The 12,074-nt window shown below is 41.3% G+C and overlaps 1 protein-coding gene across 1 annotated transcript in view; it reads left to right on the top strand.

Annotated features, from left to right (window-relative positions):
* Positions 1–2,656: 2,656 nt before the first annotated feature.
* Positions 2,657–12,074, top strand: part of RORB (RAR related orphan receptor B) — a 201,663-nt gene continuing 192,245 nt past the window's right edge. Inside the window, exon 1 of the mRNA XM_084628124.1 lies at positions 2,657–2,746. Coding sequence (XP_084484250.1) covers positions 2,740–2,746 — 7 coding nt within the window. The 5' untranslated portion in view covers positions 2,657–2,739. The remainder of the gene's footprint in view (positions 2,747–12,074) is intronic.

Here is a 12,074-nt window from a genome sequence, read left to right as displayed (position 1 = left end):
AATTCATGTGTACATATTTTCAGTGATTCCTTAAAGAAAGCTGTCACCCTGTCCTCCAGCCTTCATTCAAGCTCCAGTCTCATTCAGATATCAGGCAAGTCACCCAACTGTATTAGAAAGATGGAGATATAGCACATACTGAAAGTGCTATAACTCATGCTTTCTCTCTAACCCTCCTAACAGCCTCATATACATGTTTAAGAGAAGGATTGATACTGGACCCTTGTGGAATTCCACATGAGAGACTCCTTGGGTAGGCAAATATCCAGCAATAGATTCTAAAACAACCACTAAATAGGAGTCAACAGGCCCCAATCCTGCTAACAAGTATACGGTTAACTTTATTACCACTTGTTGTCCCACTGAAATCAATGGAGCTATCTGTGCTAGTAACGGATTGGGACCCAACATATTCACCATAAATCCCTGCTGAGGATTGCAGATATATCACTGAAAGCCCATGGTGAATAGCACCAAAGGCCATTGACAAATCTCTGGAAATTAGCATGGACAGGTGATCTTCATCCTTCAGTTGATCTCTATCTTCAGCTAACACAAGTGTAGTTTATTTCTAATACACTGACTTGAAACAAGACTCTGTGAGATCAAAGAAATCTGAAGTCTTTAGACAGTGGCAAAGAAGCCTCACCATAACCTTCTTAGACAACATTCCCCAAACTAGCAGGTTCATAATTCATGTGTGCATATTTTCAGTGATTTCTTAAAGAAAACTGTCACCCTGTCCTCCAGACAGGAAACTGTACCACTTTTCACCAAGGGTGGAAATTCCACTAACCACTTGATCTACATTGATCTTAAGGCCAGCAGAGATCACTGATCATCTAGTCTGCACTCTTGCATAATTCAGGCCATAGCATTTCACCTGTTAATTCCTGTCGCAGAAGAAGAATTTATTGAATGCATCAAAACTAATCAAGTGTGTAGTTTAAACTAGAGCATAACTCTTAGAAAAACATCCAATCTTGACTTAAAGTAAAACTGCTAATGAATTTGTCACCTGCAGGTGGGGGTTGTATACAAAACTTGTATACAGCCATCCCTTAAGGGTGAACACCCTGTCAGTATAAATACTGGCCTTCCACACTGAGGGACTTATTCCTGTGAACTGGTCAGCTCCCTGAACTTCCCTTCAAATTAGTGTGACTGAGGCTCAAATCTTCACATCATAGAGGCCACAGTTTGCCTAAGAAATTATAAAAATTACATGGGCCAAAATCCTGCAGTCATTTGTTTCTCAGGTAATGCTTCAGTTGAAGTCAGAAAGGATTCAGGATCTGGCTGTATCAGAATGAATATATATATATATATATATATAATGTTCATTACTATATAACTGCCAACTATCCCTATCCTGGTAAAGCAAACTTCTTTTGACACCCACATTCCCTCTCCTGAGAGAACTGTTTTCAGAAGAGAGAGATCAGGAACTATAGTCCCATTCCCAGAATAAAATACATATCTGAGGAGGGTTCCTTTGCCTGCCTCCCTCACCACCATACCCCTTCAGGAAAAAAAAAATCACATGATGGGCTTCACATTTCCCTGTTTTGTTACCTCTCCTCAAACTCCAATGCACTGCAGGCAGCTCACTTTGTACCATCATTTTTCCTGAGACTGAAACCAGAAAGATAAAAAAGCAGTAGGCATCAAAACAGGGAAAAGCTCCCACAAGTAGCAAAAGTTCAGAAAACTGTTAAGAGAGAATATTTCCAGAGTGATCTTCATTGCTTCTTGAGTCTGGCAGTCGGGGGTGATTTACAAACATAAACAGCCCAGTTCTTCTGGGCCAGTGTGCAGTGCTGGATTGAGGAGGGACAGGGAGAATATCTGGTGATGATTAAAAACCACACACAGTTATATTTGATACATTAGTTAACGTGGGAGTGAATAACCCAGGGCAGAAAGGAGCTGTGCTTCTGTGACAGCCACCGAGGGAGCAGCAAACCGGCCGTGGTGCTCTTTTTTGTGCATGTGTTTTCCTCTTCCCGCATCCCCCCCTGTTGTGATAGCTGTCGGTGCGCCCCTCTGTCTGTCTCTGTCTCTCTCCGGATGGGTCTCCCCCTCAGTGGTCCCAGCCGGGCTCCCAACTCGGGAGGCTTTTGATTGGCGGCGGTACTGACAGCAGGAGGAGCTTCGGGTAGCCGGTGCAGCCAGCTCTCTGCTATAAGCTTCTTTGCAGCTTTCTCTCTCAATCTCTCTCTGCGCGTCCCTGTAACCGAGCAGTGAAAATTCACATTGGGGATCTGCTAACAGGCACAGATGTCATGTGAAAACGCACATGCTCTGCCATTCACACAGCCCTTCTTTCTTTCTTTTTTTTCCCCTGTTCCCTTTTTTTAAAAAAAAATAGGAACTCCTCTCCCCGCCCTCCTTGTAACTAACAAACCAACAACCACCATCGCTCCTGCTCCTCCTCAGTCCAAGTAACCACAAAAGAAATCTTTTGGAGCTGCTGGTGGTATTTCAGAGCAAATACGGGGGAGGAGGGGCGGAAAAAGAAACACGCACAATTCAGACCAGCCAGCCAGACATTCCTTTTACATCTATATACACATAATACTTTCAAAACATAAGAATAACAACCTTGGAGGAATGATTTTCCCAGCAGAGCAGATCTACTCCGGCTGCAGCCTTCGTTCTTGCTGAGAGGGGATTTTTGTGATACAAGGTCCAAGCTGTTAGCTTCATGACTGCACTGAGCAGGGAATCGCCAACACCATGCGAGGTAAGGGAAGAATTAGGGGAATAAGGAGGTGGGAAGTATATTACTGGTGGGGGGTGTTGATTTCACAGAGCCAAGGCTTTTCTTCAGTTCCTTTTTTGTGGGTGTGGGGAATTTTGCTGCTTATGTTGTATAAAGTTTTTCAGTGATGTCTAATGTACTGTTTGTGATATTGATTTTTCTTTCTTTATTATGGAGGTGGCGCGACTTATTTAGGTTTGTACGGGGGAACTAAAACAAGCCCAAAGTAAACAATTTAGAAATGTTGGTATAGTTCACTCGGGCATCTGTTACAAGTACTTCTATATGATGATTAGCAGGAGTGTAATTTAAAGAGGGAACGCAAGAGCACTTCATTATACGGGAGGTTTCAGCTGGGAGTTAGGATTGAGAAGAGTTAAGTCTCCTTAGCATGTCCCGGCTTCCATTAATAGGAAGAGATGAGGAAACAGTCCCCTGAGAGCTGTTCGGAAATGTTTAGACACGTCTTATTTTGGCGTGCGTTGGGCATTCGTGTAGGTTCTCTCGCAGGTGGTTTGGGTTTATTTTAGGAAAGGGGGAGCATTTGGACGCTTTCTTTCCTGGTGTGTTGATGTGCCGCGTAGGGGGCACAAACCGGCTGCGAGGAAGGGGGTAGTGGCTGCTTAACTTCTGGTGGGAACTTCCATGCTCGCTTTGTTTTATTACTCTACACTCCCCCGCGCCAGCCCTGCTCAGTGTCAGCTGCCGTCACTTTGGGTCGACTGACCTGGGCGGGTGGGTGCAGGTCACCGGTTCTCTGAGGGTGGTTGAGGGGCTGGGCTGTCTGGAAGCACCTGCTTGGTTGCAGAGATGGGCTCTCTCCGTTGGGGCTGCCTAGGTCTCAGCTCGCCCGTGCTAGGAGCCAGCAGCCCCCTTTCCTGTGTCTCCCTCCTTCCCCTGGACTTTCAGCTGACTCATTCTTCCATGGGAGAGGAGCTCCTTGCATTTTAATGGAGTCTTTGGCCTGTCTCAAAGCAAAGATTCCCCCACCCCCATCCCGCCTCCCCTCCTGTCTCTCAGCCCTTCCCAAACAGCCAGCGACGCTAGTAATAACACTTCATGAAGTGGCCCTCAGCCCTCCTCCCACCCTACCCAGACACCCCCTCAGCATCCCCCAGCCCGCAAGTTACTGAGAGGAGTGAAGACCCGAGGGGGAAGGGGGCAGACGGGGCGCCCCCGGTGCGGGGAGCAGCGTCCCCTGCGCACCCCAGCCGGGCTGTGGGTGGCCCTGAAATCCCGCTGGGATCGGCGGGAGGCGCTCTGGCGGCCTCTGCCCCCACGTGGTCGCCGGGCCGGGAGAAGATGCTCTGCCCCGCCGGGGCAGGGCGGGGGTCGGTGATCGCAGCTCCCGTGATCCCAGGAGTCCGCTGCCCGTCCCTGGCGCTGCCACAAGGCGGGGGGGGAGCTGCTGCTGCTGCTCCGAAGGGCAGCGTGCCGGGGGCGAGGGGAAGCGGCGGGGGCTGGGGGGCGAGGTGACTGGCAGCGGGTTTGCTGCGGGGCTGGGTGCTGGCAGGGGGTGGGGGTGCGGGCGCGGGCGCCGCCCGCGTGCTCTGCCCGTGGAGGCAGGGGGACTCCAGGGAGCAGCTGCTCTTTTTGCGCGGGTTGGCGGTGGGTCGGGCAGAGCCGGCGTTTCTGGGCCGGGGGTTGGGGGGGACGGGAGGCGTGTGCCTGGCGACGTGCTGTGCGCGCTGATTGGTGTGGCGGCCAGGAGAAGCCGGGGGGGTGTGTGTGTGTGGTGGTGGCTGTGTTTCCCTGTCGGCATCTGCGGTTGTCATGTGCTCCACTGACCCACTTCTCCCCGGCCCGGAAGCCAAGCACAGGGACCAGGGCAGGACCCCCGTACCTGGCAGATTACTTAGTGAAAGCTCCGCTCTCCTCCTCCTCCCTGTCGCTTTTCGTCACAGCTCGTGCCCCCTCGCCCTCCAGCAGCCCCTCTTCCTCCTTCTGGCTGCAGGGATCAGACGGTGCATCCCTCCGGAACCACCAGTTCCCGCAACCGTTCTGATGCCGGGCCAACAAAAGAGGGTTACGGCCTAAAGTGTGTGTGTGTGTGTGTGTGTGGCGGGGGAAGGAGAACAGTGTATCGCTTCTGACTATTGATAGGAACCAGCCCTGTGTGCACATTTCTCCAGTGCCTGAGTTCCTCTCATCCAGCCCTGAAATGTGATGAGTGGAAACACAGAGACGCCATCGCTCCCTTACAAAACTTTTACATTAATTCTTCCAAATGTCTTATGCTGGATTTTAGGAAACTAACTCATTTCCCTGGTGGTTAGCAGAGCCGTTAGATCGGGCTTCCCTCTTATTTAGAGGAGAAGGAACTGGCATTTGCACCGGGAAGAGCAAGGCGCTAGGTGACCACATGGGCTGGCAAGAGCTTGCTTAACAAAATTTAACTTTAAAAACCCCACCTCGAGTCAGTGAAATCTCTGGTATGCCACGTCTTTTCTACCTTTCATCTTTTAAAATGTTCTTCTTCTATGTCAACCTAGCAGATCATTTGCTAGTTACTGTGTACTTCATGTTCTGAATGTAGCCTCGTTTCTTGTTTAGGGTTTACGTTTTGTTTTGATTAAGGATGTAGGAGATAGCGGAGGGGTTTGTGTGTTGGGAATAAGCTCTTGAATGACTCTCTGCATTAGTAAACAGTCTGGGAAAACAATCTCCTCTCCCCATCTCTCCCCACAGCAGCTTCCTCTGTTGTAACTGAACAGCAGCTCATCAGGGTCCTTAACAGGTTGTAACATTAATGGGAGAGTTGCCTCCAGTGTTTCTTCCACTTGCTGTATGGTAAATAATGTAAAAACAAAATCCTTTGCAGTGGTGTTGCAGCTGTGCTGTTCCCAGGATATGAGAGAGACGAGGTGAGCGAGGTAATACCTTTTATTGGACCAACTTCTGGTGGTGGAAGGTTCAAGCTTCCCAGCTACAGAGAGTGGGCTTCCACCACCAGAAGTTAGTCCAATAAAAGACGTTATCACACCCACCTTGTCTCTAAACCAAATCCTGTCATTGCATAAAAGAAGTCAATTTGATTTCCTAGAACAAAGGAACGTGCCGTCTCTATCCCTTGTTCTTTTCCCAGGAGATCGGTGACCCCTAATGTCAGAGGTATCCAGACTGACTGAGTGAGTGATTCATGGGAATGGTGAGGTGGTGCAGACATGTCAGCAAACTTTGCAGTGCCCGTACCAGCATTTCCCACTGGTCTGCAGCAGGATAGCCACGTTCCCCCCATCAAATTCTGTCAGTTTGACAGAGGACTGCCAACCCAACCCTCCTCCCACTAAGGGGAATAAGATAGAGTCCTAATGTGTGTGTTAAATACATTTTATTCAATACTTTTAAATTGGGTCTGCGTGGACTTTAAAATACGATGGTAGAGCACCAAACCCGCCCCCACAAGCTATCTATTGTTATGCGAAAGAACGTTACCTAAAGAGTGTTTTCAATCGAATATACATAACGACGAAACGAGATGTAATCTTGTGTGGCTTTAAGGTATTCGTTTAACTCAGTGGGTGAGTTGCTTGTTAATAATAATATCAGTCCCATTCCATGTTCAGTTTTGTTAATACACGTTTATTTAATGAATAGATTATTGACTTTAGCAAATTGAAATAATATTGCAGGACTGTAAAACATGCGTTTGCGGCTTCTTGTAAACTACATATTCTTTTATTTAAGAATAATTTATTTTGGTTCACTATTAGAAGAGAGAGCACCGTCTTTAACATGAGATCTTCAAACTTTCCCTGGCGATTTGCAGTCCCACACCATTCCGTTTAGAGTATTAAGTCTGCGATGCATGCATGCTTGTCTAAAATTTCCCAGACTAAAAATTTCCATCGAATGCCCCAAACTTGGAACAGCACCTCCATATGTCTTTACAGAATTATAGTCTGGGAGTCAGCCCATATCCATAAAAGTACATCTGTGTTAAAGTCACACTTAAGCAGTTATTAACTACCTTACAGACATTGGTGATCTGATACAGACAATTATTTCCTCGAGTGCTTATAATTTTAGTTTAAGTCCTTTTAAGAATACTCAACGCTGATTTATTGCTGAACAATATTATGGGACAGTAGCTGGAATGTAAACATCATCGTGCTTTAGTCACTGTAGTTGTCATCTTTAGTCCATCTCTTTCTTTTTTACTAGAAATCTCAGTCAATATAGAATATGTAATTTTGGAATTTATAAGGGGAAAAGGCTAAAAACTGCTAGAAGTATAATGGTGATGTTACCTTTATAAGGATGTACAATATATAGGCGTAAGACTCATATGAGACCTTTGAACTGAAGAAGGTTGATTTTTAGATCTGAGATAAGAACACTCATATTTTTCTTAGTAAAAGAGGCTTTTTATGTGCACTATTGTAAAAGCAAGGTGGTGTTTGGATTAAAAAACAAACCAGAAAAAACACTTGTTTTGTTTCCTGGATATTTTAAATTTGATTTATAATATCATTAAGCAAATTATGAACATTAGTGCATTTTAACACATTTTAATGGGGTGGGTTGTTTTTTGTTTGTTTGTTTTTCATATAATGCAACTGAGTCTCAGTATAGAGAACTAACAACTGGCTAAAAGCCATGTCAAGTCACAACTAATTTTATCTCAAGTATTTACAAACACCAAGATTATGATCAGTTAGTCATTTTGTTAAAATTACATGTAAACAGTGTTGCAAAGCACAACATTTGTTGATAAGTAATATTTAAATTCTCCATTGGTATCTCAGCAAACAGTTAAATCTAGTATATTTCAAAGGAAAAAACCCTCAAAACTCTAGAGTTTAGGTACTTTTCCAGGTTTTATTCTATGATTTACTTTTAGTGAGCTGTAGCTCACGAAAGCTCATGCTCAAATAAATAAATCTAAGGTGCCACAAGTACTCCTTTTCTTTTTGCGAATACAGACTAACACGGCTGTTACTCTGAAACCTTTTTTTTATTAGTTTCAGGACTGGGCTGTGAAATAATACATTACTTTATACAGTTATTCTATTTTCACAGTTTCACTGAAATATTCATGAGCAATTAGGAAGGTGTGAATTAAACAAATCCAATCTACAGTGTTATTGAGGGAGTTTATTAATTAGCATGTAAAAAGTGTCTGGACAACTGAGAAGCATGTAATTTCCTTAAATTTAATAGATGGATGCAGGTAATTTTATAATTGTATTAAGGTAAAGAAAATAATTTTCTTTAATTACCCCCAAATCATGCATCTCTGCAATATGATAAAAATTAATTTTGGAAAGAATGACAAAATGCAGTCCTAATTAATTGACATGAATATCTACATAAATGTAATAGTGTATTACCTATGCAAGTTCAATGGTAGCACAAACTAATATTGATTTTAATGAGTAGGACCAGACCCCAACAGAACTGAAATCTATATTTGAGCTGGTCACAATGTGTTTAATTCTTCAACTCTTACTTAGATAAGTAGTTCTGACTCATATGAGTAACACTCATTGCCTTCAGTAGGGCTACTTGCATGAGGAAGAACCATTTACACCAGTAAGAGCTTGCAAGATTAGGCCTTAGCGGAACGCAATTTGGCTTTACTGATAAAAGTTTTGATAATTTTCAATAAACACTTAGATATGATGAGACCATACTAAATGGTAAAATATTACTCTTCTTTTTTCATAAAAATGCGAATGTTAATGTTGATAGGTAAATGACATCCCTCTCGTTAAATTATCATAAGCAGAAATCAAGTCTGAAAATTGAGAGATTATTTTGATTTTTAAACCATTTACTAATTCCACATGATGTCACATATGTATGTTTCTTTGCAATAACAATAGTGTTTATATTAGATTGTACATATGGAAGTGCTGTATTTAAAATTTAATATAGAATCAGATTTCTGTCATAATTAATTTCTGAAACATTTGTACATCCAGATTGGTAAAGATTTGTATTTCCTAACTTTGTTTTATGAACAAACTCTTTTTGGTGAATATTTTTCCAGTGATCAGCAATCTCATACTTAATTTAAAATGTATATTTAAAAAGCATGGACTACATAGGACTGTGAAAATATAGAGTATATAGGACAGTGGAAATTCATTCTTCTCTGTTTTGAAAAGTGCCAAGCACAATGTGAGTGCTACCAAAAATAAATACATTGAAAAGTCATCATCATCATCATAATATGACAACTAAATTTCCTGTTTTGGAAATATAGGTCCTGATCCTGCAACTTTTGCTCATACTAGTTGTCCTTACACAAGAAGCACCACTGAATGCAGAGTTTTGAAGCTTTATATTTGATAGTAAAATATATCACTAATCTTAGGATGGGGGAGGAAAATATGTAAGAGGGAAAACAATCTCTTCACAGGAGTTACAACTCAGAATTCCTATTATAAAACACATTCCCATCCTAAGCAGAAAGTCTTGGGGTTGGCATAGGAATCAAACACTATATGACATTGACATGTGCCTATTAGGAAAGTATGGATGAAATATATCTTTGATAATATACAGTCACAGTAACTACAATTTGCCATAATATGTGTGCTAGTTATCTAATGCTGGAAAACAAAATCAAAAGAGAGAATCCCAGTCTGCCCAATAAATCATTTCTTTTTTTCCTGTTTCAAGTGAAACAATGAATTCACAGAAGACAAGATTTGTGCTATGAAATTGAAGGATGTCTGCTTTGTAGCTAAAGACAAAGGAAGTACACAGGAATAAATATTGATTGAACTAATCATCAGATGAATAGAAATGAGCTTTACCAGTGCACCAATATAATAGGTTATGTTAACTAGCCCTTTCGTAGCCCATATGCTGCCCTTTCAACCTATGACCCTATCCATTCAGCTCTTAATGAGTGAAACCACAGGTGTTATAACGGCATTTATGGTAAATCATGCTAAATATAATAGTTGTATAAATAACTAACATGAACTCTAAAGGAAATGTAAAAAGTGACTCAAAGGAAACATTGTAAAAATGTTAAATGAAACATAACAATAGAATAATAGAGAGAATAATAATTAGCAATATTTGTACAATGTTTTACTATTTTAAGGTGCTGTCCTAAACATTAATTACTGTAGGACATAATAATAAATCTATTTAATCAACGTTATATGTTTTAAATTACATTTGTGTTTTGACTGGATGAATTTATACTTAAAATCAGTTCCTCCAAAGACTAGTTTTAATAGCTTTAAGAATTTAGTCCAGTTGGGGATTTCCTTAATGTTTTTTATATATGAACTATAAAAGTCACTATTATTCTGTATGTTTTAATATACCGTCCCAGTTTTATTACCTCTGCCTACTCTGTTTTCAGCCCTGGCCAAGTTAATGGAGCTACTTAGTCAGATACCACACAGTGTGAGTAACAGTGGCAGAATCAGGCCTATAGTATTTTGGAGACAATCATTTACTGTTTTATTTCTAATATTCTCATAAGCATATTGAAAATACCCACTAATTTCAACAGAAGTTTTCCAAATAGGATTAAGTATCAAATATGACACTCAGTTCCTAATCCTGCAGAACCTCACTCACTTAGATTTTACCTACGTTAAGTAGTTCTATTTAAATAATATCTGGGAGTAAGGAGAGCAGAGTTTGGCCCTGTGTGTTTTTCCTTCTTTTTCATTGAGGCCCACTTTTTTAATAGAGCAGAAACACACATACTGTGCTTTACTTTGCCAGAAACATATTGCTGAAATTTATGCAAACAGAATGACAGCTGTTTCTCTGCTTCCAATACAAGTATATAGGCTAATTCAGTTTGACATAAATGTGTTTACTATGGTGTTAATGATGAATTATTTTGATGAATTGGCAATTATAATGTATCTAACAACTTTTAAGGAAGGACATCAGTGAATTTCATGTACCATCCAAAATTTAAATAACTTTAGAAAAAAAAACATTAGTTATCTCTGACTGTATCACAGACGTTTCAAACAATGTACTCAATAAAGAGTGAACATCAAGCAATTGTGGTTATTTGTTAGATGAACTCATTTTGATTCAGAGATGACCGTTTTATACAGTCTGGGCCAAATCTTGTTATCTTGGACTTTGCTTTTGTGAGTAGCCCTGTTGGATTCAAGGGACTGCTCACCTGAGCAAGAAAGCTGCATTTGACACAGTATACCGTATACCCACGTGAAACCCAGTGGTCTGGGATTGTAAGAAATGTGAAAGACTATAAAGATTTAGAGGGAATCAAAGTTATAAGAAGCATGTTGTGATAACAAAGCTTGTTGCACTGAGGGTTTAAGCGGAATCTCCTTGGAGCCTCAATCTGTTCCGTACTCTTTGAAAATGAAATGAAGTTGGTAGCTTTCCAGAACAAGAGAAGCTGTCAAAAGCTCCACATTTTTTCAGAGGAGCTACTGTTAAAATTTCAAGTATGCCATTCTAAAGCAGTGCACTCTGGCCTCCAGGGTGCTCAGAAACAAAAACCTGAGTGTATTTAAATCTTTTTTTATTATTATTTCCTCTAAGTGCACTAACTGCTCGCCACATTACAGACTGGGTACATATTCAGCTTGGCCAAATTAACCTCTCTTAGTACCAACACTTCCTTGAACATTATATTAAAGCTGGAAGCTATTATAGGTAGTTACAGGAGTGTAAGTGTGGCCAAAAAGCACTATAGTTTTGTCACTGGTTCATGTGTATTGCAAAATGAATGTTTTAAACATACGCTGGGCGAATGTTAAAAGTGTCTCTGCCAGGCTGCGTGTGTGTTTCAAGAGATCTCACCACAGGTATGAGCTTCCTTGTGGTTATCCATGACCAACTAGAAGGCTTCCTAAACTTGCTTGTCTAGAAACTGTTCTCTTTGAGATTGTGTTATCTGAAATGTCAGTTCACAGGAACCAAAATTGCTCTATATTCTTTAGACTAGCATTGGCAAACAAGTCATGCATTCTCCTTGCATTTCATTCGTCCCCGCTTTAAGGCATCTTTGTATTCTAAAAGTTTCCTTACTCTTATGAGTACATCTTAAGATGTTTTCTGAATTTTGTTGAGTGAAGGTGTTTGGGGGGGTGCAGCAGAAGAAAAAAATAGATTAAAAGAAGTTGTTAAGTTACAGTTCAGTGTACTGTCAAAATAATGAGCTGTCGAGAGGGTGGCATATATTTTTGAATAGGTTGATCTTGGTCTCAAATGAAATTATAGTTCCACTAAAATAAATCTCAAGTGATAAAAGTAAAAAAATTAAAAAAAAAAAAGGCTGCTTACAGATAAGTAATACTTAAATACCCAAAGCATTCATAACACAATAGGAGATAAAGTTCCGAAC

The sequence above is a fragment of the Lepidochelys olivacea genome, assembly GCF_965140295.1.
Source record: "Lepidochelys olivacea isolate rLepOli2 genome assembly, chromosome: 5".
In the NCBI taxonomy this organism is placed as follows: Eukaryota; Metazoa; Chordata; order Testudines; family Cheloniidae; genus Lepidochelys; species Lepidochelys olivacea.
This window is presented reverse-complemented; position numbering and strand designations above follow the sequence as displayed.